This window comes from Struthio camelus, chromosome 3 (assembly GCF_040807025.1).
Source record: "Struthio camelus isolate bStrCam1 chromosome 3, bStrCam1.hap1, whole genome shotgun sequence".
NCBI classification, from domain to species: domain Eukaryota; kingdom Metazoa; phylum Chordata; class Aves; order Struthioniformes; family Struthionidae; genus Struthio; species Struthio camelus.
In genome coordinates this window covers 119,543,636-119,571,297 of record NC_090944.1, presented here as the reverse complement: position 1 = coordinate 119,571,297, position 27,662 = coordinate 119,543,636, and the positions used below count along the sequence as shown (strand labels likewise).

General features: G+C 43.2%; 2 protein-coding genes across 2 annotated transcripts in view; both read right to left on the bottom strand.

Annotated features, from left to right (window-relative positions):
• Nucleotides 1–2,279: 2,279 nt before the first annotated feature.
• On the bottom strand, nucleotides 2,280–5,785 carry GPR75 (G protein-coupled receptor 75). The gene has a single exon (XM_009669092.2). The coding sequence runs from the start codon at nucleotides 5,783–5,785 to the stop codon at nucleotides 4,142–4,144; it is 1,644 nt and encodes a 547-aa protein (XP_009667387.2). The 3' UTR covers nucleotides 2,280–4,141.
• An 11,317-nt stretch (nucleotides 5,786–17,102) lies between these two features.
• The window catches only part of PSME4 (proteasome activator subunit 4), a 75,926-nt gene continuing 65,366 nt past the window's right edge, over nucleotides 17,103–27,662 (bottom strand). Inside the window, exons 44-47 of the mRNA XM_068939962.1 lie at nucleotides 22,476–22,638; nucleotides 20,565–20,698; nucleotides 19,388–19,526; nucleotides 17,103–18,723 (exon numbers count right to left, since the gene is read on the bottom strand). Of these exons, the coding sequence (XP_068796063.1) occupies nucleotides 19,392–19,526; nucleotides 20,565–20,698; nucleotides 22,476–22,638 (432 nt within the window). The 3' untranslated portion in view covers nucleotides 17,103–18,723; nucleotides 19,388–19,391. The remainder of the gene's footprint in view (nucleotides 18,724–19,387; nucleotides 19,527–20,564; nucleotides 20,699–22,475; nucleotides 22,639–27,662) is intronic.

Sequence of the window (27,662 nt, the reverse complement as noted above, 5' to 3'; positions counted from 1 at the left end):
AGTGCTGTAAGGCAGGCTGGCTCCGTAACTTTGATCAAATTATACTGCTCTGCAAAAATCTCTCTAATCTCTACTCTAAAGAGTCCATAAACAGCGCTGAACTGTTCAACGTTCTTTAGTAACTTTTGGAGGTTGTGCAAATTCTGTATAAAATTATCTGACATTATCAGCTTTTAGTTTTAAAACGTAAAGGATAATACATACAAAGGGATGAATACTGCAGGCCAACAGCTGAAAATAGTCAACCATAAAGCAAGATCTGTGACTTAAAAAATTGCTGTGATATTATAAAATCTTTCAAACATTTTTGTTGATGAAAACAACCAGAAGTTTTTCCTTACTGAGACCAGCCACAAGCACCTGATCAGCCATTTTTCCATCAAGCTTCTTTATGCTTTCTTTGAAGCCAGACTTTATTTCATGGGATAGTCTGATCAAACAGTTCATACCTGTCCACCGTTACCGTGTCCATACCGTTACCACGACAAATAAATCAATAGGTGCATTTTTATTAGTCCAGTAGGAAGAGTCTCTGGGTCGAATATCTCATTTCAACAGCTTAGAGGAAAGGGAGCAATATGCAGCTAGGTTTAGTGACACGAGTAGAACTGCATCATGACACAAGGATGTTAATAGGTAAAACTACCAGATTTACCCAACTTCAAATCCTGCCTGCGTTTACCAGGATGATTATGACACGCTGCCAAATCAAAACCACAGAATGGATGATCAAAAGGAACTGGAAGGTAAAAACGTTTTAAACCAAACTCCAACTCCTCCCCAAAAACAAATTCACCTCTAGCTGCCCTCACATCTGGTGTATACAATAGTGGTAACGGTTTCCTCAGGCTCACTTCTATTAACTCTCACAAAGATGAGGTAAAAAGCAATCATCGCTTTATCTAGGACAGTATTGTATCTGTGACAGCAACCAATGCCAGAAATTTCAAAAGTTAAAAGTTAACAGTTCCGCCATTATGGGTTCATCCTAATGCCAGAAAGCAAAGCTTTCTTTAATTCCAAATTAATTTTAATTTAAAATTTCATATCCATTCCAAATGTGTTGGCATTAACTATCAGACTCCTGATATTTCTATTGCCCACATAAACGTAAAGTGCTTGTTAAACCTTACTATTTTTTTTCTCAACAGTTCTGCAGCAATGAGTTCCACACTGTAAAGTATGGGAAGTATGAAAAGTACATTTTATCAGTCTCGAATTTGCCAACTTTCCTATTCATAAAATGCTTTCTTGTTCTTCTGTTATGGACTCCATTAACTTCAAACCTACTTCTTCTAAACCATTCACCATTCACATACTTTTATCACTTACTCTCTTACTCATGTCCTCTCTGCTCAGACTCTTTTCATAAAAATTTCCCATCTCCTCCTTCAATCATTCTGTTGCTCCTTGTCTCCATTAGATGGCTAATTTTTATAGCCTAGCAATCATGCCTTATGTTATACTGCTTCTCTACTCAGCAGAAGAGAGTTCTGATCTGACTGACCAGGGGACTAAAGGAAAAAAGAAAAGATACACTACAGAAGATTCCAAGGCAAGTAATTTTTATCTTATGATGACTGACACTTCAATTTATGATTCATTTCAATGAAATTGTGGCTACATGTTTTTAAAAGCCAATCTCTATTTGCCACATTCATAAAACTCCTCAAAAATGCAGTTATTCAATACAATTGACAACTTAATTCAGATACTGTTCTTGTATCTGACGCTAAAAATATATTAACGCTTTAGAGGTGCAGGAATGCAATCTGCACCAACAGTTAAGAGGAGAAAAACATTACAAAGTGCTTTAAAGGGACTTCACTTTGTCTTAATAAAATAGCACACACAGGCAATAAAAGCCCCTTCTATTCTAAAGCCATACTCTTCTCACTGTACTCCCACATGAACACTCAATGCAGATTATTTTTGTGAATAAGGTGAGAAGGATTTAATCTTCTGTCATATGATGACGTTCACATGATTCATAGCAAATGCACACTATGGAGTCATATATACACACAGCAAAATCAAGAACTGCTTAATGTCAGATCCAGTCTTAATGCACATCTTAAACTCCCTCGAAGTACATAAAGGACCCCATCCTGCAATCATTTGTCAGGGTCCTGCCCTACACTCTTTTCAAAGTGAAATTGTAATTTTCTGCTAATAATGTATCGTTGGAAACAAAACCACAGGATCCTCCGTATTTTTCCTCCAAATTTGGAGGTTTGGTACTAAAGAGAAACGCAAAGACAGAAAAAAACAAACAAGACAGAGGTCTGTAAGTTATCTTTTATAATTACTTTAGAAAGAACCATGTTATTCATAGAGAAAAATATCTGGGCAGAGAGAAAAGACTTATCGAAACGTTTTCAATTTTACATTTGTATTAGAAAGTTGTTCACATCCATTTTATTGCAAGAAAGCTGTCTTGAATTATTCAAAATGAATTAAAATTCAGTGTATTAAACAACACTGGTCATAAGTGCAATACTCTTTCAGGAAAAGCTTGAAAACAGTTTAGTTAACAAACAACCTAAACCAACAACTCGCACACTGCAATGACTTGAAGGGTTTTTGTTTCTAAAATAACAAATCATCTTTTTGGAATTCATCACTGTAACTCTGCTGAAGATGTGACACCTTCCTAAAATGAGGCACCGAAAACCATATTCAGGCACCAAAGTCAGCAGCACAATTATTTCAGAGATACTAAGGCTCTGATGAAGTCCATAGAAGTTGAGAGGTGATCATGTGCTTTGAAAAATTTGGCGACTTAAAGCGAAGATTGTTAGGAATTTAAAATAAAAAAAAAAAAAGCCTCCAAATCATTGTTTCATTAGGAATTTCAACAACACGTGACACAATAACACAAACTGTCACATTTATAAAAAAAACTATTTAACTTATATTATTTGATCAGTATTGATCAACAGATAAAGTATATAAGTAGACAGATTATTAAACTTTAAATCAAATTGACATTAGAATTTTTAAACATTTTACTACATAAGAAAATCTCAAAAAAGTGTAGTCCTCTTGTTACGCAGTCATTCTGTTTTTAAACACGTTAATAACTGTCAGCTCTACCTGTTGGGAATATCATCACTGAATCCCCACAAATCCACTTTATGTATATAAAGTCATAGACAAAACAACAACCAGTAACACTACTCCTCGTGTTTTATGTTTATGAGTTAGAAAATTCCAGCAGTGACTGCATTACTAATAGATGTCAGTACTAGAATATTGCAGTAATCATTTATATTCTCAAATAAAACCTGTAATTAGGTATTGCACAGTTATTTGTATCAGCTGAAAAAATATTTCTCAAAACATTATTTTGGGGTATATAATGGCACCAATCCTTAAAATAAACGTACAGTAGAAATTAATAGAGATATTTTACAGGTTTATTACAGTGCCACAATACTTCTCAAAAGTCTTTCCCTAGTAGCAATATATTGCTATTTGTAAATAGCCTATTACTGCTTTAGAAAGCTGAAGTTGAAACCCTACCTTCAAGTTTATAGAAATGTTGCTGTTTATCCCAGCGGAATCAGAATTTTATCCTGGGATAGAGGAAACTTTTGTTATTACTGACATTTGCTACAACAAAATAATTTTCACACAGTCTTTCAACCTTCTGCAATGAAAACGGGTTTAAACCTAAGTATAATAGTACCAAGCACCCTCCAAATTCTTCCTTCTTAAAAATGCAGCAGTGTGCAATTTAACAGATAATACTTCTGGCACAGCATCAGATTGTTCTCTGAGACAGTCTGCCTCATGACAAAATGAATCACGTATTTCTAGCATTTACTTTTTTTTTTCTTTTTTACTCTTTCAGCAGTAAAATTCAGTAACAGAAACACTCTCATACTCTCATGTAGCAATTCCAAATACAAATCTAAAATATGCCCTTTTTGACTTGCCACACAATTTCAAGAAAGTAACATGGAAGTAATATCCTAGTATTTTACTTCAAATGCAAATAGCTGGATATTAACAATAATGGTATTTTTTCATTGGCAGCTGTATAGCAACGCTAGATCTTCAAGTTTAGAACAATCATTAATAAAAGCAAAGAAGGGGATCCACTAAATCAGAACAGTTATCTCTGGCATACTTAAGGTTACACTGAGGGTACTGGTATCTGCTTAGTTGAAGCACTGTCATAATCTCGTACCAAGTCATTGGTGGTATGATAATGCATGGCAATATAGGATTTGGCAAATCCGAAAGTTGAGTTCACTGGCTGTAAGCTATTTGGGGTGCTCACTTCCTGGGAAGGGCTGCTGTTATAGATACTATAATACGGTTCGATTCGGGTGTTCATGGGCGTTGAGCTACTCTGTGCATAGTGCTGATGCCCGACAGAAGCCTTGGGACTCAACACACTTTCCTTGGAGTGACTAGGACCGCAGGCTTGGTCTACAAACTTTTTCTGAGGTTTTGGAGACAACATGTAAGCTGAATTGGTTTCATGGTGAGATGACTTATTCCTGTTGACTTCCAGGCTCCCTTTGCCCATGGCTCGAAGCCTTGTCTTCTGCTTGCAGCAGAAAAAGACAAGGGCTACATACTGCAGGCACCAGAGGACTCGCCTCCTAAGTCCAGCACTGTTGCGAGAATATATGAAAGGATTTAATCCAGATTTGAAAAATATGAGGGTAAATCCACACAGCTCGAATTGGTAGAGAACAAAGCCACCGCTACTGGACAGTATGTCCTGCACCAAAGCGATTCCCAAGGGGAGACAGCAAACTAAGATGGAAAGCACAATGATGACACATGTCACCACTGCCCTGGAGTCTTTGGCTGCAGAGAGATTTACCGCCGACACGAGCTGCAGCCTGCTGGCGGCAGGGGCTGGCAGCGGGCCGAGGTGCTTCCCGTAGCCGTGAGTCTGCACGTGCTGCAGTTTGTTGTAGTTCTGGTTCCTGTACAAGGCAGGCACGGCGCACTGCAGGCCGTCTGCAGCCCCCGCTGCGGGGGGCCCAGCGAAGGGCTGCGGGCGAGAGGCGTCCACCGTCACAACGGGCGGACACTTCCTCACCTGGGCGTTTCTTCGCAAAGCTTGAGCTATCATGACGTAGGAGATGAACACCACGGCCACGCAGCAGATGAAGTCGATCACGTAGAGGTAGAGGATGATCCTGCCCTCCCCGCTGACGAAGCTGGACATGGGAAGGCAGAGGCGGGACCTGCGGGTTTTCAGGGTGGCCAGGGTGGCCAGGGTGAAGCTGGTGGCCCACAAGAGCAGGGTGAGGAGGAGGGTGCAGGGGAAGGAGGCGGTGCGGTGGGGCTGCTTCCCCAGCACCATGCGCAGCCGGTGCAGGGCGATCACAGCCACCGTCTTGAGCGACATGATGATGAAGCCGGAGCCGGTGAGGTGGAAGGTGAAGCAGAAGGCGCCCGGGACGCCTCTCGCCGAGTCGAAGAAGAGGACGAAGGCGAACATGGGGGCGGCCACGCCGCAGATGAACAGGTCGCACAAGGACAGGTTGAGGATCATGAAGTCGAAGTTCGTCCTGAATTTCCTGAGGGCCGGGTCGAAGAAGGACAAGAAGACGATGAGGTTGCCGTAGGAGCCCAGGCAGAAGACGAGGGCCAGCAGGGAGGCGCAGGCCACCAGCGTGGCGGTGTGGACGGTCTCCCGCAGCTCCCCGGGCCCGGCGCCCGCCGTGCCGTTCGCGCCCAGGGGCAGCAGCGGCGCCAGCGAGCCGTTGGGGGGCTTCTCCTCGGCCCCGGCCGCCAGCCGCCCCGACACGTTCATCTTCGGCCGCCGCCGCCGCCGCCGCCGCCGCCGCCTCACCGCGGCCGGCCCATGGCGGCGGCGGCGGCCCGCCCGGCCGCCGCCGCCGCGGACAGACGCGGCCGCTCAGCGGCCCCCGCCGCCGCCCCGCGCCCCCTCAGCGCTGCCCCCGCCATGGCGCCGCCCGCTCCGCCATGGCGCCCGCCCGCCCGCGCCGCCGCCGCCGCCGCCGCCCCGCGGGGCCGGGCCGAGCCCCCGCCCTGCGCCGCCCGCTGCCCCCGGCAGGCGCCTCCCGCCCCCGCTCCGCTACCTCCGGCCGCCGCGGCGCCGGCGCGGCTCCGGGCGGGCGGCGGGCGGCGAGCGGCGCCGGCAGGCAGCGGGCCCGGCCGCCGTGCGCGCACGCACCCGGGGGGCGCCCGCACACACACACACACACACACACGCACGCACACACCCGGGGAGCACCTACAGGCATGCACACACACACCCCCGCACACTCCCCCCCCCCCACACCCGGGGAGCACCTACAGGCATGCACACACACACCCCCGCACACTCCCCCCCCCACACACACCCGGGGAGCACCTGCAGGCATGCACACACACACACCCCCGCACACTCCCCCCCCACACACACCCGGGGAGCACCTACAGGCATGCACACACACACACCCCCGCACACTCCCCCCCCACACACACCCGGGGAGCACCTGCACACGCACCCCCACACACACCCGGGGAGCACCTACAGGCACACTCACACACACACCCGTGGAGCACCTACAGGCACACACACACCCCCCCCACACACACACCCGGGGAGCACCTACAAGTATGCATACACACCCCCAGGGGAGCATGTACAGGCGCACACACACACACACAAGAACACCTACAGGTGAGTACACAGGGGAGCACCTACAGGCACACACACACCATGCACATCCCAGGGAGCACCTACAGGCACACACTCCCACATCCAAGGGAGCAGCTACAGGTGCACGTACACACATGCAAACCACATACACAGGGAAGCACCTACCAGTGCACACACACCCACAGGGGAGCAGCTACGAGTACATGAACAGGGGAACACCTACAGGCGTGCACACACACACCACACACCCAGGGGAGCATCAAGAGGCACGCGCACACACGCATGCACACCACACACCCAGGGGAGCACCTACAGACACACACATGCAGAGGGGAACACACATGTAGGCACACCTCACACCCGTGGACACACAAACACACGCACACACAGGTACACCTACACAAGCCCACACACTAACGCACACCTCTACAGCCACACTTCCCCAGACCTTCACACACATCCCTGCACCCACACCTGCTCCCACACGTACCCCTGCACCACACCTCTATGCACCCCTGTGCACCTGCACACACCCCTACACCTGCTCAAACAACGCACACACCCCTACACCTGCTCAAACAACGCACACACCCCTACACCTGCACACACCTTTGCACAACACCTGCTCACACAACGCTCACAGCTCTACACCCGCACACAGCCCCTCACCACACCTGCCCCCACGCATGCTGACGCCCCCGCCCGTGGCCACCACGGCCGTTCCTGCCTGCAGCACAAGCGCCACCACCCAGCCCCGGCGGGGGCCAGGTCCGCGGGCGTCCGCCCACCCGCCCCCGCCGGCGGCCCTGCCCGAGAGACGGAAGCAAAGATCTCTCCCGGCCGCGGCCGCAGCCTGTGCCCCACACCCCACCCGCAGCCGCCCTCCACCCAGCCTCCTGTGTTGCCCCCCACCGCACGCCCTGACACCGCACCCCACGTGCCCCCGTCCTGCGAAGCGCAGCCAGGCCCTGCTGCGCCCCCCGCCTTCCCCGCCGCGGCCGCCGGGCCCGCAGACGCCGTCGCGAGCACCCGCGCCACCGAGCAGCTGTGAAGCCGTGCTTGGAGCACGGCGCAGGCGCCGTCGCGCGCAGGACCGCAGTGGTCCCAGCCTGGCTGCGGAGCACAGCTACGAGCACCCAAAAAACTGCACGTGGCACCGTGTCCCGGCACAGGCCACAAGCGCGACCGAACGCATAAAACAGCAGCGCAACAGCGCGAAGGATCGCCGCTGCCAGTCAGGGGCTGACCGGGTAGAAACGAGTGGGAGAGAAAGACTTGGCTACGTTAGTCAGACGGTCAGTCAGTAGCGTGGCAAGATAGCAGAAAGGCACGTGGGATTCACTGTTCTCCCTGTAGGAAAGGACAGGGAAGAACTGCAGCGGCAGCATTGCTAAAACCGCATCTGGGACACGCTACCTCTGTGCTGACCTTCAGGAAGGATGAACTTTGGCTGAAAAGAAAAAGAGAAAAGGAAAAAGATCGTGGAGCTCTTACCGTAGAGAAGGAGACCAGGAGAGCTGTTGAGCAAAAGAGAAGCCAAGAGAAGATGGGTCCATCCCTCAAAAGCATGGAAAGAGGAAAGCTACTCAAACATAGGGCTAGTCCAAGAACAAGCAAGTGCCCCTAAACTCTTAAATGTGCGTGAAGCTCTGGGACAGCCTCCAAGCAAGAGCAGCAGTGGAAAAACGTGTTTCATACAGACTACGTTCAGTTTGCGCAACGCGCAGCACAGCCCCCTCCCTCCTCGTTCTGCTTTCTAGGTCGGCGCTGGGTTTGCATCTCCCTTTCCACCCGGGGGCTGCGTTCACGGACTGCCTGCTTGGCGAGAAACAATTGCGCACACCCAAACTGAGCGCTGCCCAAACTTGCGCTAAAGGGCGCAGTGCAATGCGCTAGTGCAGCGCAAGGGTCCATAGCAACTTACAGGTTGGGTCTGATCTGTTCCTTCCTGCCGTTTCCACAGCGTCTGCACATTAACATCCCCTCAGTCGCCAAAGAGCACCACACAGCCGGGCGCGGGGCGGCGCTGTCGTTGGCATGACACAGGGCTGCTAGTCAGGGAAACTCGGCCAGTGCTTGCCCGTGAAGTTCTCCTGAAGCAGAGAGGAAACCCGTTAAGATGAGGCAGGTAGAGGCTTTGCTAGAAGTCCTGTTGAAGCCAGCCCCTTGTCAGGATACCAAGTCAATAGCTGAATGGTCAAGGCTTGGATGTTCCTCCATGCTGATCTAACAACAAAACACCAAGACCGCAGCTGTTGACCATGAAAGCGCAAGGCAAAGTTCGGCATGCTGCATTTTCCCCTGCTTGAACTTTTTTGCCTTGCTTTACAGCGTAAACTCAGTGGGGTAGGGGCTCCCTTTTTGTTTACCTCTCTGCCCTCAGAGCCATAGGGTCTAAGACAAGGGATCCTCAGTATTCCCCCGGTAAAAAATCATGAATGTTATTTCCTTATTTGTTTACTGCCGGATACTACACACCACACATACAGTAGTTGTCATTTGAAGTGATGGAGGGTGTTGGATGTCTCAGTACGTAAAGGGATCATTTTGAAATACTTCCATGGGCGCGATGTTCAGAAAAGCTCAGCACACATTTTTGGAGGCAGCAAAGGCCTCCTCCAGGCAGGCCAACAGAAGGGAGGGACGTCAGTAGCACGGCCACCGAAAACGCGTGCAAAGGAGAGAAAAGCCCCGCCGGGCAACATGCAGAAGGGCTTCAGCAATACAGTAGAGCCAGTACTTCTGACTTACGCAAGGGCATTTGTCTTATACTGTACGTTTGTACATATTACGTATACCTCTATGAAGCTGTATATCGTCTTTTTAAACCTCCCCTGCCCCCAACAGTAACGCTGAAGCATGGTGGCACTTTGTATAATCATCAAGCCAGTGACAGGAACCTTAGGTTGACAACTGCAAGCTTGTCAGTGATCCGTGCTAGCTTGTTTTTCAAAATAGTTTTTTTCTAAAAGTAAGAGCAGTTCTTTTAAGCAAACTTCTGACTCACAACAGCAGCCTGGCCTATGGTATGAGTCCTGCACGCGAAACGCTCTTCCAGCGAGTAATCAATCCAGAGTTGTTCCTGGGGGCTGCTGCAAGGAAGTGCCAGTAGCGCTCAGAGAAGGCTGCTTTGCTCTTAAAGGAGCAAGACAGTCTTGCAGCCCAGACAGCTGGAGCAGAGGGGTTTTTGGATGGTTTTGTAGGGGTTGTTTTTGTTTTTAAACTAGTTACATATAGACGAGGGCAAGTCCAAAAACACAGAATCACAGAATCACAGAATCACAGAATCGTTTAGGTTGGATGGGACCTCTGGAGATCATCTAGTCCAACCTCCCTGCTCAAGCAGGGTCACCTAGAGCATATTGCCCAGGATCAATCCAGATGGGTTTTGAATATCTCCAGCGAAGGAGACTCCTCTACCTCTCTGGGCAACCTGTTCCAGTGCTCTGTCACCCTCACAGTGAAGAAGTTTTTTCTCAGGTTCAGATGGAACTTCCTGTGGTTCAGTTTCTGCCCATTGCCTCTTGTCCCGTTGCTGGGCACCACGGAGAAGAGGCTGGCCTCATCCTCTTGACACTCCCCCTTCAGATACTTGTACACGTTGATGAGATCCCCTCTCAATCTTCTCTTCTCCAGGCTGAACAGGCCCAGCTCTTGCAGTCTTTCTTCCTAGGAGAGGTGCTCCAGCCCTCTAATCATCTTGGTAGCCCTCCCCTGGACTCTCTCCAGGAGTGCCATGTCTCTCTTGGACTAGGGAGCCCAGAACTGGACACAGTACTCCAGGTGAGGCCTCACCAGGGCTGAGCAGAGGGGCAGGATCACCTCCCTCGACCTGCTGGCAACACTCTGCCTCATGCACCCCAGGATCCCATTGGCCGCCTTGGCCACAAGGGCACACTGCTGGCTCATGTTTAACTTGTTGTCCACCAGCACTCCCAGGTCCTTTTCTGCAGAGCTACTTTCCAGCAGGTCAACCCCCAGCCTGTCCTGCTGCATGGGATTATTCCTGCCTAGGTGCAGGACCTTGCACTTGCCTTTGCTGAACTTCAGGAGGTTCCTCTCCGCCCACCTCTCCAGCCTGTCCAGGTCCCTCAGAATGGCAGCACAGCCTTCTGCTGTGTTAGCCTCTCCCCCCAGTTTAGGATCATCAGCAAACTTGCTGAGGGTGCACTCTGTCCCTTCCTCCAGGTCATTGATGAATATATTGAACAAGACCGGACCCAGGACTGACCCCTGGGGGACACCACTGGCCACAGGCCTCCAACTTGACTCTGCGCCGTTCACCACAACCCTCTGAGCTCGGCCATCCAGCCAGTTCTCAATCCACCTCACTGTCCACTCATCCAGCCCACACTTCCTGAGCTTACCTAGGAGGATGGGATGGGAGACAGTGTCAAAAGCCTTGCTGAAGTCCAGGGAGACAACATCCACTGCTCTGCCCTCATCTACCCAGCCAGGCATTCCATCAGAGAAGGCTATCAGATTGGTCAAGCATGATTTCCCTTGGATGAATCCATGCTGACTACTCCTGATCCCCTTCTTGTCCTCCACATGCTTAGTGAGGACCTCCAGGAGGAGCTGTTCCATCACCTTGCCAGGGATGGAGGTGAGGCTGACAGGCCTGTAGTTTCCTGGCTCCTCCTTCTTGCCCTTTTTGAAGACTGGCGTGACATTGGCTTTCTCCCAGTCCTCAGGCACCTCTCCTGATCTCCAGGACCTTTCCAAGATGATGGAGAGTGGCCTAGCGATAACATCCGCCAGCTCCCTCAGCACTCGTGGGTGCATCCCATCGGGGCCCATGGATTTATGGATGTCAAGTTTGGACAAAAGATCTCTAACCCGATCCTCCTCCACCAAGGGAGAGTCTTCCTTTCTCCAGCCTTCCTCTCCTGTCTCCAAGGTCTGGAATTCCTCAGGACTGGCCTTAGCAGTGAAGACGGAAGCAAAGGCAGCATTCAATAACTCTGCCTTCTCTGTATCCTTCGTCACCAGGGCACCCGCCCCATTCAGCAGCGGGCCCACGTTTTCCCTAGTCTTCCTTTTGCTATTGATGTCTTTGAAGAAGGCCTTCTTGTTGTCCTTGACATCCCTTGCCAGATTTAATTCCAAATGGGCCTTAGCCTTCCTTGTCGCATCTCTAAACCAAAACATAACCTCCATGGGCTTCTACTGCTTCAAGCTGTGTTTTCTCTCCGCTTGTCTATCACACTTATTTTCACTCTTGCTTCCATTTTCGTTCTTCAGTCATGGCTAATTTTAATTCTGTGGGTGAATCCTGGCCCCTGCTGAATACAAGTTGTTTTGTCACTGAGGAGCTGGGATCACCCTCCTTCAATTTTCTTATTTATAAACATCAGAGAACGCTGAACTGCGTGATTAAACAAGACTGACAAAATATCTGTGCAATGCAGGAGTGAATTACCTCAAAGTGATTGACGCTGAGGAAAGGGTGATTGTTCTGTTTCAGTGAAACTAACGTGCACACGACATCCAAGCCCTTTCAGAGCAGTTAACATGCTGCACTTGAGTTGTAAGCAAGAGGCTGTATAGCAGCCTATCAGTTCCCCATTAAGTCCAATCTCGGAGTCCACATTAGGCTATGACTATTCTTCGTGCTGCTCAGATTAACCTTTCAAAATACTTTCTTCTGCTGTTAAATACAGAAAATGTCTCTGTACATAGGCTGGGGACAAACAGCAGGACGGAGACCGGCGTCAGGAGTTAGCAGGTAGATTCTGTTTCTGGCTATGCAGAGCCAGGAAACGTTATTTGGCCAAACGCACAAACCTGGATGACCGCAATTAGACTTCTTGATTTCCCTGAATTACTAGATGAGCTGGTGGAAGGCACACACATCAGAAATATGCCAGTTAGCAAATCCTATTAGGCACATGCTTAACAAGCCCACGTATGTTAAAGGAGTTGACGAGACTGAGATGCCAATCACTTATGTGCTTTTGAGACTGCTACCTGAGATACTAAAGAATGGATTTAGGAGTCAAAGCTGTAAGGACTTGGCCGTTACAAAGCATTAGAACTAGGTAGAACTAGGTATTTAGAAAATGCAGACTTTTTTTGCTATTTTGCAATAGTAATGCGTTTAGATTGTTAGATTGTTTCATTAATGCACTATCTAACTGGCCCATGAGGAGCAAGGAGCTTCTTCAACGTGTTTCCCCACTACAGTTAAGAACTATAGCTTGAAATGTGGCAAGAAGTAGTATTAGTGTTAGCCTGGGAGCCTTTTAAACATTTTAGTAGAAAAGTGCAAGTCCAAATATTGTTTTGGTGATTCATATTGATAAAGCTGCACACTGTGGCGCACGTTCGGCTTAGCTCCTGTGAATAATGCAGACTGAGGCATGCACAAGAGAAGAGCAGCATTAGAGCACAGGTCTCGTCTCCGGAAGTGAGGAGATGAACCGCGGCAGAAAGCATCTCCATGGGAACACGAAACACTGCACAATCCCTCCTGCACAGGAAGCCTAAACCTCTCACTACTCTGCCTGCCCCTTTCTAAAAGAACTGCCGAAGCAGGGGGTTTGGGGAAAGAGGAGCAGTGGAAGAAATTGGTTTTCCAACACAGGACTCACAACAGCGATAATTTTTGCAGCATCTTACACAAGATATCAGGATATTAACTCCTCCTTTGCAGCACTCTTAAGCCCATCCTTAAAACAATTCATAAAAATAGCTCTGATTTTACTCTGATAATTATCTCTGATGAGTATGTTATTGATATTATATCACCCTGATTTTTGTCTGTAATATTACTAGACTTCGCAAAGATTTGTCAGTCTTGGAGCTCCTTCTGCAAAAGGAGAAATTCCATCCCCAAGACATTATTTTTTAACACGCTGTCCCGTCTCGCAGATATTTACTGCAAGGAACTGAAAATTACTTTTTATTGTCGAAACCTGTCCCCTCCCCCCTAACCCAAGAAACTCAGTACCTCATGATGCTAATAAAACAGCTGCAGGGGACAGAGGCTGGAATGGAAAAGGTACAGGCAAATTAACCCAGAAAAACAGAAGTTATAGCCAGGAAGAGCAGAGTATGTGTTTAAAGCTTTTGTTTCTTAACGGAGGCCTTTCTAGGTGAACTCACCGAGGCTTCTCACTAGATTTATTACTGATCTTACTAGATTCATTGCTCAGATTGATTTTTGGGAGGTTTATTGCTGTTTTTTCTAAGTAAGCCAATCAAGAAAGACTGCCTCTCCTGCTTCCCAACACCCTTCATTATTCCCCAAGGAAAGTGGGTGTCCGGCTGTCTCTCTAGCTGTGAAATCTGCTTGGGTAATACATAAAAAATACCTGCCATGATGGTGTCCTCAGACAAGCCAGCATTTTTATTATCTGGATATTCTGACCTAGCAAGATGTAGAAAAATAATTAAACTGAGCAGACTGTTAAAATGCATGCTAATTAGTGTTAACTTCTTCCATTAGTAGCCTATGAGCATGGCACGGTTTGAAATAAATAGGCATAGGAAACCTCTAACACTTCACGAACTGTTTCACTTTCCAACAGGTTTGCCCCAGGCAAACAGTTTTGAACCTCGGGATCACTTTGCGCTGAGCCTTCATACAGAGCTCTTCTGTGGCTGCATTTCGGCAGGCAGCAGGAACCTGGTATTAAGGGCCAGTCACCAGCTCAGATTAAAATGAGACACATGGGGTTTTGCAGAGCACCTGCAGAACAGAAGTCTGTCTCAGACAAACGTAAACTAAGAGATCAAGCAGGGAACGTAGGCTGAATTTCCACAAGCAAAGGTTAAATACGATGTTTAATCTAGACTTAGAAAAGGAGCGTGACCAGCAAGGCTCCCTCTCCTTTTCACCCATGGAACAATTTGCCTCTTCATGATGCTGCTAATTCCTCTAAGCACTGTGCTGTAATCCATCAGAAATCAAGGATAATTTTACTAATAATCTTTGCTGGCAACAGTCTGGGCTTTTGTCCGTGCTGGGAGAACTCCTGATTCCAGACTGCTTTACTGAGACCGTACAGCTGCAGTCATTCTCCTTCCCCTGGAGAGAGAAGTAACCCCTTTTTTCTCAGCTCATGGAGAGGAATTTCCTTTCTGAATGTCTTTTTATAGTTCTGAAAAGCACCTGTTGACCGAGAGAGGGAGAGAAAGAGAGAAAAGGGAGTACAAATGGACCCATTCAAGGACATAGGAGCTGCCTTTGCCTTGGCAAAGCAGATGGGGGAGCAAACCTGCATTAGCAAGTCAGTGCTGACATGCGAACCTCGTACACTGTCCTCACTTTGGGTCCCAGCATATCTGTTCTTTCGAACCACTCTGCTTGTAATTTTTGTGCATTACCTTAACCAGCTTAGCAATAGCCTCTCTCTTCTACACGCAGTTTAATTTTCTTCTGTGATCAAACAACATAGTCCTTGCGATAGACTCTGAAATTACTGCTGTCCTGGTGCCCCTAGAACCTGACTGGCTTCACCACCACAAGGTCCCTACCCCAGAGATCATGGTTACCCCGGCCTGCAGATAGCCTCAAAGTCTGGATCATGTTTAGGCTAACTTTCCTCTCCTTGCTGGAAATCCCATTCTTCTGTGCAGCAACACGGCTGTACAGCGAGTGTTTTGGGAGGGGGAATCCAGAAGTGTTGCCTTCCACTTACTGTACAGTGCCAGTGAGAATAAAAACAAATTATTTGATAATTTACAGAAGGATTGAAGTTAAAATCTTGCAAGGACACAAGGACAACAGGCATTAAAACTTCGTGCTGATCAGTACTTTTTTTTTTTTTTTTTTTTTAAACATCTGACCAGATTATCATGTTTTCCACAGCACAGTGGAAAAGGAAACTTGAGTCTCAGCTTCTCAGCTGCCAGGAAGCCTGAAGCTGTGGAAGAAAGTGAGACACCGAGCAAAGAAGGGGACACTGGGGATGCCTAACTGAAAAACTGAAAGGAGAGACATCACCTGCACGTGCCAAGTGCACAACTCCCAGCAGCCTGATAAAGACGTAAAAAGGACAGGAGAGCAGCTACCTGGACATGCAAGGAATGCAGTCATAATGTCATAATGTACAAGGCAGGAAAAGAAACCATGTCTGGCTGTGGTAGAAGAGGCTTCACCTCTGCCACTAAACCATTTGGGCTGATACTTTCTGCTTGAGAAAGATTTTTTCAAGGAAGTCTTGCCTAGGTAAAATCTGCAGGGCTTTAGGGAGGAGACAGCTTGGCTTGGCCTGGCCTACTTTGAGAGTTGCAAGGAGGTGCAGGAAAGAGACAGAAAACAGCCCATCTTAGGAGAAATGTCCCAGAAGCGTGTATGTCCAAACGGAGACTGGGGGCTAAATGTTGCTCAGCAGTTCATCAAAATCAGCCTTAAAACACTGAACTACCATTCAGACAAACTTAAAGAAAAGGGCTAAGCAGGCTCTGTGAACAATCTTGTCTCTTTTCAGATAGAAAAATGCAACCAGTAAGCCTCCAAATAGGGTTGCTATTGAGAACAATGATTTACAACAGTAAGTGAGTAAAGAAAATGGGAAGAAGCCCCGAACACTCATGCAGCCCAGTCTCCTGTTTCATCAAGTGATCCGATCAAGCATCAACGTGATGGAAAACTTAAAACTCCTTACATGAATATATTGCTTGGAGAAAAGCTGAGGAATAAAAGTACCAATTAAATTACAAAATTTAATAACTCAAAATTGTTCCTACACCTTTAGAATAGGAGAAACTAAAATTTAACCTTTCAGCCACAAAAAGACAATTAATACAAGTGTGTTCACACAGTCACAGGTATATTTTATCCTGTAAAACTGTATTTTGAATAGGTGTCATTTTCTGGGAGTCTGCTGAGATCCAGTAACTTATTACTGATTTATAAAACAGTGATCATGAATTAGTACTAAGTACTTATTTGCTGTGATAGCTCTCTGACTGCACAATGATTCTCTGCAGAGCACCATTTTCTTAACATTGCAATCAATTCCAGGTACAGCTGGATTATGGACATACATGAAAAGAAACTCCTCCCAACTTGCGTACACAGCAGCAGAGCTGGATCCTATTGTCATCCGCCCCTGATGTAGACAAAACGGCAAAAATATCTGCTCTATCAGTTAATCAGTCACCACATACTTTAAAGAGCATTCTATCAATACTTTCCATTACTTTTACTTCAAGCTTTTAAAATTCTATCGACAGCAGGAGAAGCCTCCATTTCAAACTAGTTTCTCCAATTTTAAGTGTGCTTCACAAATACTAACACATTTTTGGTAGGTCTCATCAGGCAAAAGATGTTTTAAAATAAAAACTAGTGCCTCAATAATTAGAGCTTTTTTTGACTAATCCTTAATGTTGCTTGAACTCACTGCCAAGTCCCACAAGAAACATACACCTCATACAAAAAGCTCAAAATCATAGTAAACAATCTTAAATTATATTCTTAAAGTAACAGATTTCCACTTCAGAAAGACAAAAATGCAGATGTTACAAACAATCCATTTATTGCGTTTTAAACTAGGTACACAATTGAAATAATTTTGGCACTATGCTATACAGTGGTTACATCCGTGTGCTGACACTCATTAAATACTGCACCAGGAACATTGCTGTGCTTTGAAGTTTGGATTGAGTCACATACTCAGCAGGTAGATCACTCAAAATGTATCAGTGCTCCTGTACGACTGCATGGAAGTTGAAACACACACCAGTTTATGAATTATTTCAATGTACCTCACATTCTATGAGCTTATCACATCAGAATATGTGATGTCAGCATTTAGACATGGCCACAAGTGTTGCATTAAAATCTGAATGAGACATAGTAATAATGAGATACAAGAAAACCAAAACAAAACCTCTGCCTTTTAGACATGAAGAGATATTCTGTTAAAGAAAAATAATTTAAAAAACTAATAATGGCATTTGATTTGATACAAAAGCCAGAACTACTACAGTATTAACATCTAAGTATGAATCTTTACAAATTAATCTCACAATGGTGTTATGTAAAAGGTTGCAAACTGTACAATGTTTTGTCAATGCAATGCCTCTACAATTTATACAGTCTTTTACAACTATGTAACACATATTAAACATGTTGTTAAATAGCCAATAGATACCAGTCTCTGAACAAAGCTGCAGGCAAAAAAAAAAAAAAAAAAAAAAAAAAATTTGAGCTTTCACAATCTTTGAGCAAGGTGTGCTTGCTCAAATACTGACAATCTTTATGAGAATATGCTGTTAAAAAGTCAGCTATTCAGTGCCTTTACACACTGTGCATACACTTCATTCTGTGAATTCAACCATCACTTGATAGTCCACAATTTCATAGCTATGGGCTCTAACGACACAAAAACACCCATAGACTTTCACCCTTAGAATTATGCAGATAATCATGGATTTTTTTCCCCCACACTTGGTCAAGCTATCTATGATGACCTGGCCAGGCAGTAGGAGCTTGCAATTCCCATTTTTTGTCCTGCCATCATCTATACTGCACAGAGAAGATGCGCTATTTACATTTCTGCAAAGAAGATACAAAAAGGCAATCCTGCCCTGAGGTGGATTAAGTGATACAGAGCCCGCCATCTGGGGGTACTCAAACCCAAGTAGTGAAAAATAAATCCTTTGACAAAGACAGGTTCTTGGTCTTGTAAGCTGACCAGATAAGAAGTTGCATCAGCAAAACTGGAGAGCTTCACTGAGAATATTCTGGCTTACAGTACTCTCTGGTTCTGCATATCCTTGATATCAGAAACAGCTAGGAAGAAGGGTAAGAAAAAGAGGATAAGAAATGTGCAGTGTAAGTCTCTGTGCAAGAGAGCAGTAACAAGGACAGATGTGTGATGCAGGCCAATGACAAGGGTCTTGGCAATAAAATCATGATCAGGCTCTCCGAATGCTATAGGGAGACTGTGGGGCTCCCTGGGGAGGTGAAATTCCTTAGGAATAGAACCAGGCCTTTATGTTTGTATTTAAAAGTGGTTTTGATTAGGCATGAGGATGTCCAATACAAAGCTTTCTATGTAATAATTTTCTTTCGAGTTTCCTTTATTTTGCAGAAAGTCTTCTACATCCTCATTTTTTCCAGGAGTAACCTGAAATAAAAAGAATTCAAAAGAAGATTATTTTCTCACATTGTTACCATAGAACTATGTAATAATAATCTTCCTGTTGGAAGATTGTCACAAAACATCACAATACAGAACAGATGAGAATTTTGCAGCCTAACAAAGACAAACTCCATGGATGAGATAGAGTCGCTTTTTAAGGACATGCCTGTGTGAAGAGTCCTGGTAGCAACTATACAGCATGGAAGAGGGAACAGTTTTGTAGCAGTTATTGCCCATCGCAAGACCTAGGCCATATACTCTACTGGATGGTGGCTACAGTCCCCAAAAGCATCAGAAGTATAACGCAAGAGCCTTATCTCTCAAACTGCCAAGCATTTAAAAGGCAGCCAACCGGCAGACAATGGCGAAAGTGAAGGAAACATCAACATTCAAGAAAACAAGCACAAACATCTCATCAAGACACTAGTATAATACAGAAATGCATATGGAAAGATAGACAATAATATTTACCCCGAAACAAACCTGATACTGAACAATACACTGGAGGTGAAAAGGACTTATATTTGGCAAGAGCATTCCCCCAGCAGTCTGCGGTTTCTTCCCTATGCCATGCTAAACTGGAGAGCTAAAGTAAGTTTTGCAAAACTAATGTTTCTCTTAATTTATGTCAAAACATATATAATCTTACCTATCTATGCGTAATAGCATGGTGAAACCAAGAGGTCTGTAAGGACTAGCAGCTGGTCATCAGTGAACTGCTGTTTATGTTCCTGCCAGTTGTCATGGTGTGTCCTCCGGAAATTCGACAGTGTTTTTTTCACAGTCATCTGCATAGCAGACAGTTAGCATTGATCTGTTATCAGTTATGGATTTAAACTCCAGGACAAAACAAACATTTAAACGCAACAGACAAAAACAACTGTTGAGTAGAGGTAAGTGAGCAGTTACAAAGGCTAGGAGGGCTCCAAGCCACTTCCTTCCCTGGTATTTTTATAATGGAGGTTAAAGTCTTTTAACCAGCATCAGGACTCCAACAATCTTACAAAATGTATTCTTCTTCCTACAAATTCAAGTTTAAGACAAAGAAATAGATTCTTATAAAGTGTGAGCAAAATGATTTTCCTCTTCCTCTTGGTTTTTCAATTCAAGATAGAAGTAAAACATGAAAAAAAAATCATACTGGATCAGTCATGTAAATAACTTGCATAGGAGAAAAAAATTCAGAGGAAAATGATCTTTCATTATTAAAATAATTATGATTATATTATCATAAGAAAAGTCCACTCAGTACAGTTTCCTGAATCAGTAAAGAAAGCCCTAGCAAAGTCAGTCAAATTTAAGGAATTCTTCAGCAGGTAAGCTCACCACTCTGGTTAAAACAGCAAAGGTCAACAAAATGGAGTACAAAGAGCAAAAAACAGAGTTGATGGTAAGAACTTCATTTATAAGCAGCTCTAAAAATAAGTTTCAAAACCTTGTTTTTTAAACAACTCAGCAGGATTTTTTTTTTTTGGTTCAGGTTGATGTTTTCTAGATGTCAAAATCTATTCAATTATACCTTTGTGGGTATGTACAAAAGTGACTTTTTAAATCAAATAAGAAACTGTTTCTCCACTACAGGTACTGTTCTTGCAGCTTCGTTTATGCTTTGTTAAGTTTGGAAGCAAGAACAGAAATTCCACATGAGAAACTTAAGTATGTGAATTAAAACAGATGTGGAACCCTTTAATAAAAGCAGCCGGAAACAATTTTAACAGCTCCCCCGGCCGCCCCCCCTCCCCCCGCCAAGAGAATGGAAACCAAGTCAAGCATATTTTAGATGTGTTATACTTAATAGAAAAATGGAATTTGAGTATGTATTTTACCTCGATAGGCTGAGGATCATTAAGATGAGCACTGAGATCCATCAAGAGCTGTGGCATCCAGGTAGGTACATCATAAGGACTTGACAAAATACATGCACTAAGTCCTAGCACACCAGCATGGCGTTTAACCAAATCTGCAATTGAAATATATGAACTTATATTTGACAAGGTACAAATATCCTAACACATACCTCAATGATGCAGCTAAACTTAAAGTTGATATCAGTGAAAATAAAGCTATTCCTCATTAATGGAAATGACTGAAAAGGGCCTATATATTAAAAAAGACCAAATTAGTATACAGCATACTGATACCAATATTAAGTTCTGACCCTGAAATTAGAAACCAATCCACTACAGTACAGAGATCTCTAGGTTCTATAGGAAGCCAAATAGTTCTACAGACCAAATAGTCACAAATCAATTCACAAAAGTATCTTAATCTCCAAATTGCTTCTGCTTTCTTGCATCTTTATTTTTTAATGGAATAATGTGTAAAAAATAAACTCCAAAAAATAATCTACAACTACTTTATAAGCTTTATAAACATTTAAAGTGAGAGTCTCTCAAAGAATCTAAGTATCTATACAGTAAACCTCTCAAGAACTACATGCACACTGTTTCTTGTTTTTATGTTCAGAAAGTTCCCCGAAATGCTGGAATTACTTGACGATCTGGAAACCCAGTCCCAATGTGACCCAGACATACTAAGTGTTTAGTCAGAAAGTGTTTTTTTTTTTTTTTTTTTAAAAAAAAAGACACACACAAAACCCACATTCTTAGTAAACAGAAGGTGGAGTGGGCGAGGTGTGAAATTATGTTGACACAGCTAAGGAAATCATTTACTGAGGAAATAGCTACCATCCCCTTTTCGTAAGTCTCTTCACTCTCAGGCAGTCAGCCCAACCAAGTCAAAAGTGGCCTGAACAGCTTCTAATTGGAAAGCATATAAAAGAGCACTGCTGTAGTCAGAGCCAGACCAAAAAAAAAAAAAAAAGAGCCAAGCAACACATGAAGTATGCTCTAGTTCCATTCAAGGTACTTCAAGGTACAGAGTGTCCAGGCCTTACTGAAAATGCAGTCTTGTCAAATGATGATCTTTGGCTGATATGGCATTGCCCTACACATTATTGCTATAAGCTACAAAACACAGATCGATTTTTCAGGGCCTTGTTCTTCCTAAGGAAGAACTAAAAAGTCCTTGTTCGCATTTAAACTCAGTCTAAACTCATAAATTCAGGCTTTCTGAATCTTATTCTTTCAGAAGCCATTTTCACAGAACGGAAAAGAAAAACCTGCCACGATCACACAGGAACTTCATTTGGCAGTCTGATACAGGATACGTTCGTGGTGCAGTGGGAGGAGGGAAGTCTTCTGCTTCCATTCTCCCTTATCATGCTCTGTTATCAAACACATTCAGGAGGGCCACCTCTTAAGAAGTGCCCCATATTCTGCATTGAACTGGATCTACATGAACTGGGCACATGGGAAATGGACAAATCTCTTTAGTGCCGCAAAAGCAGTAAATTAATTTAACCTAGCATATGATTTACTTTTTTGGTAATAGTATATTCTCATTCATCATTTACGCTATAAAACGTCGCAGAGCACTTAACAAGGATTAGGATTTGCACTTCACACACAGAAAGACACAGTGAAGTCCATAAGGACAAGTGATTTGCCATTATGGTTTATGAATACTCATGAAGGAAAAGAACATTTGCATGGGCAACAAGCCTTGTGTTTCTCTGGGCAAATACTAGTTTTCTAAATACTGCTTAACCATAGGACATATCCTACTCCATCTGGAACGCTGGCAGAATAAGCGCTGAAGCGTAGCATGAAATATTTGTGTCTTTCCTAAACTGCTCTTGAAACGCATGATTTTAGTCTCTGAAGCCATTTTCTTACCACCAGAAGGAATGGTATCCACCACTGAACCCAGGTCTCGCTTTCTTTTTTTTGGTAACCTCATTTTGCACAGCTGTTCAAAATGGGTCTGCATTGGACCATCCATAGTAAGGAAATTACACTGTAGCAAACCACTTAGTGTGGTAGCAGCCATTTCTCTCACCTGTGAGCAGAGATAGTACATACTACAATTAGTCAGTAAACACACACAGCAGACAACAGACACTTGTGTTACTACTGTCCTTTTTAAGCACATCTGGTCAGGCCAAGTTACCAAACTCTGCTCAAGAAAAATCTTTCACGTTTCATCCTGTTATCTCACAGGTCATACAATACACCACCATCGCTTACTATAGGACTCTTCACAAATTAAACATAATTCTACTGCAACATAGAATACCTTTACATAGTTTGTCTACCTTTACATAGTTTGTCAGAAAAGGTGACCTCTTACTAGAGAAAATGCAATTTGACTCCATTGTCAAGAAATGTTTATCATGAACTAGACTATTTTAGAAAGTTCAAAAATAGACTCTGAATGAAAGCAAGATGCATCATGCTAAGCAATCAATCTGCTTTACAAAGTTAATAATAGTATCTGTATTAACATTTGTTTGTCAAGCAAAAAAATGGATACTTTACACAAAAGCACTTAGTTCCCCCCCGCCCAGATGTATGTGGAAACATTAGAATTGACAAAAGCAGAAGCGCCTTCAAGAGAAGGCAGGAGTTACGCTCATGAGACATTATCCAAGCTGATTCTGTTCTCCTCGTAACACAAGAGTTCTTTGCGGGACATAACTGACACTGGAGTACTAAGCAATAACAACTAGCTTCAGAAGTTCATAGTCAACAATTCAATTCTATAATGCACCAGCATTTACCTTGTTGCCTTGAGTACCAGTTGCTTCACTATGAGTAAAAACAGGATTACAAGCTGGGAAAAAACATTGCTCTCTTCAGTAATGCAGAAGCCAAAAAGAACGAGACTAAAATCAATTTTCATCTAACTGCTAATCCATTCAAAGTATAGATTTCCTTTTCCATTCCTTTTTGAACGAACAGAACATGTTTTTTTTAGTGAATTACAAGGAGACATTGCTCCTCATTGCTTTCAAAAGCAAGCACTGCCTATCAGTATTACTAATTCACCTCATCAACTCAAATCTCCCCAGACCATAAAGTTACAGAACTGGAAGATCATATTTAAATTTCAGTCCCTCAAACTCACTTGCACTTAAAATATTTACAGGCTGACAGAAACACCCTAACTTTTACAAACTTGAAAATCACAGGAACTTGCTAAAACGTTGGCAGCGGTTGCCAGATTTATCAGTAAGTACATACTGCTACACGGCACTGTACACAGAACGTTTGTCTAGCTAGAGTACAAACACCTACCAACGCTCTGAATCCAATGTAGCAGATTACAATAAATTATATCCTTGAACATAATGTTCTCAACCTCCACATAGCAATAAGTATAGCTGCAAGTGCTGCAATAATTAAACATAGTAAGTTAACAGTAAGCTCTTGAGACTTCACTTCATTCCATTTACATTTCCACAACATATTTCAAACGTGATCTACTTTTACATTGATAGTGTAAAGAAGCATGAAGTAAAAGTCCGCCAGTGGTGTTTACCAGCGATGGGTGAGCCTCTTAAGAGCTAAGCTATTAAATGAAACATGATATGCTAATACAAGACCCAGAATAGAAAGCAGCTTAGCTGTAAAGTGAGCAAGCTCCCAAATGAACTGTAGTCATTTGCATCACTATTCGCTCTATTAAAACCACTTTCATTGCTAAATTAATAACCTAACTGAGAGGTACACTTTGCTGCATGGAGCACCTAGAAGCAATCGTACATTAACAGGCTAATCATGAATCATGACATCTCTCACGACAGGAATATTCTTCCAATCAAGTATCCTTTTTTTTTTTTTTGGGGGGGGGGGGGTCAGAACTAACTGATAAAAGTCTACAAACTAAAAAAAAAAAAATTAGAACAAAAAGTTATATAAACAAGATGGAAAACACTCAGCAGCACAAGAAAACCAGTGCAGTCCTCGCAAGGGACTACTAATATAAGAAAATAGTCACTGTAATATTGCAGTGTCATAGGCAAAATGCTTATCAAGACATATGAATGCTATATATTCAATACACTGAATTAAAATGGGTCAACATAAGAAGCTCCTAACCAGATAGCTTTCTTGATCAAATTATGGCTGAGAAAATTGTAAATAAATAAAATAAAAATACAAAAAAGCTTTCATATTAATTTGGCCACCACTTTAAACAAATTCAGCAACAATTTAAAAAGTACCTCTACGCAAAGTCAGTCTTCTTTCGATTTTTGTAGGCTTTATGACTACAACAGATCATTCATGACTCAATTTCTGTTGTAATTGAATGTTTAAGCACTAACACCTGTAGGTCTTTTTTTTTTTTTTTTTTTAAAACCTCTGAAGTCTTTAAATAAGCTTAGTATGTCTTTCCAAATAGCTTACTTAATCTGTAACCTATCACATCCCACAGGGAGATGATCCTACGGCAATTTATACTTTCTACATCATATTTACAACAATTAAATTTTTACCAGTTTTTACTTGTGTAGCTTAATTCAGAAAGAGTTCTGAAGCAACAAGGTATACTGTCTCTGCATGGAAGCTGAAGGGAATACAGCCACTTTCACTTTTGTTCCACTTCAGACTGAATAAATAGAACTCTCTATATGCTTTCCCCAACCTCAAATCATTCTTGCAGCTCTCTCCAACAACCTACATGACATGAAAACTAGACACGACGTTCAGCAGTGGCTATACTGCTGTACACAGGAACAATAAAATTTTTCCAGACTGGATAATTTCTCCCTCCCCCAGCTGCAGGATCACATTGGCTCTTACAGCCACAGTCCTCAGCCAGAGGACATCAGGTCCATGGCAGCCCATTGCCTCGCAGAATGAGAATCTCCCACACCACCATCTAGCTTTAATACAGTATTCTTTCATCCCAGATATTTAAGTTTGAAACTAGATACATGAAATCTGCATTCAATAGAAGCCACACAGTCTTATGACCCACGTTCACTTCGTATTACTGTCATATTGCTATTTGACATTCAACGTGGTCATCTGACATTGTCATTTGCCAAGGTTCTTTACAATGATTTTAGGCAGAAAATATGAAATCATCAGGAAGGTCAAGAACTGTAATTTTTGAAATATTAGAAATGTCAGCTGTGTATTGAAGAAAAGAACAAGATGAGCAGAGTCATCAGGTTTGACACTTTTCATCAAAACAAGCCAAAAAAAAAAAAAAAAGCTTTAAAACTAAGAATCAAAATTAAAGTTTCACAGAATAAGGAAAGATACCAGGCACTTACTTAAAGCTAGGGTTTTCTACTGAAATCAGAGTCATCTTAAAAATTCAGCATAAAAAAGGTCCTATCAGAATTGCTCAGACTGCATCTTGCCAATTATCATCAAGAATGAACAAAATTACTTTTCTCTGAAAAGTGAAAGCTTCCATGGTAACAACGTTATCGTAAGTGATTATGAACGCTGATAAGCCTTTTTTGATTTGCATCTCTGTACTTCAAAGAAATAATTTTGTACATCTGAAATAACTGGTAAATCATATTAAAGCGAATAAAAGGTATTTTTCAAAATCACAGGAGATTATGAAAGAAGTGTGAACAACAACATAGCCAGGGTTATCAGCTTCTGTTTTCCACCTCAGTATAGCAAATAACGACAGGGAAGACAAAGAAATTGGCGTGGTTGGTCAGTAGTCTAAACGCTGTTCTTTACTTGTATAGAATTTGTAACGTCAAACTTTTAAATCTATAAATTCATTCATGCATTCAAGTTACTTGCAATTCACTTTTTATAAAGAGCAAGCTTCAAATCTCAGGTTTACCGGCTATTTTAAATGTAATTTCAAGAAAAACTAAAACAACATCTTGCTTTTGGTAGAAGAATATCACACTTCAGAATCTTCTTTCTTCTAGAAAGAAAAAACCACTCAAACTACTAAACATTTAATTGTATTATTAAAAGACTCTTAACGTAAAAATAGGATGCCGCTGATATTTGCCAACAGCACAAAGAACAGTAAAAATGGTGGTGGGGGGGGGAGAAATGGGGCAGACGGGAGGTTAACAATAAGGATTCTTCACAGTGCTTGAACATGATCAAACACACTCAAATTCATGTCATTTAATACAAGCCCTTGTCAGTTCTGAGAGTTACCGATAGAAAATGAAATATTTTTGTGATGTTTTAGAAATATGACGAAAAAGATGCAATGAGATTCGCACCAGGCACCCTTTTTTCTGAGGACTTGCTTGTGATCCTGATAGCTGTTCTAGCAGCATAACGTGCATTCATACACGGCAGATTTTCAACAGCACGCATGTACCACAGCCACGATTTAGGGTTTTGTCTCCTTCCATTTGTATAAACTGGAGTACCTCTAGGCTCAGGAGACTCGTCAGTCCTATGAGTTTTTGTAAGCTTAGAAATTATTTCTTTTTTAGTCAAGTAACATTATCAATAACAGCATCTGTTAGACAAATTCTGTTCTATTATGCACGCAACTTTTGCCACATTGTAGAAAATCTACTTGTTATAACTGAAGAAATGTTTCCTAGTGAGTGGGAGGTATACAGAATGCATTTTTTATCACGAACTAGCTGACACAATTATATGGCAAGCAGACCTCTAGAGTAATAAACAGTGGGTTTATAGAATTTTCATGTTATGACATTTTACCTTGCTGAAAGCTGAACTTCCTACTGATATCCGTGCTAATATTTGCAGTTTAATGATAATATCCCTATTTCAGCTGTACTTAAAACAAGAAACAATGAAACAGAGCAATATTCAATTCAGCTGAAAAAGCAGAAACAAAGGAACTTTTGGTATCATTTCATTACTATAGATCACAAATGAAATATTTTCCGAATAGCTGTTTTCCTCTCAAAAATGAAATATTAAAAAAAAATAATCCTATAAAGTTAGTTATATATTCAAAATAGGAAGAATGCTAAGCTACAAATGCATATTGTATTAAATTTACAACTGGTAGGGTTTTTCATAAATCTTGGCAAGGGCAAGAAACCACTCATGTGAAAGTAAGCATACCACATCTGACTTCGTTTTTTCCACTAGCAGTAAGAT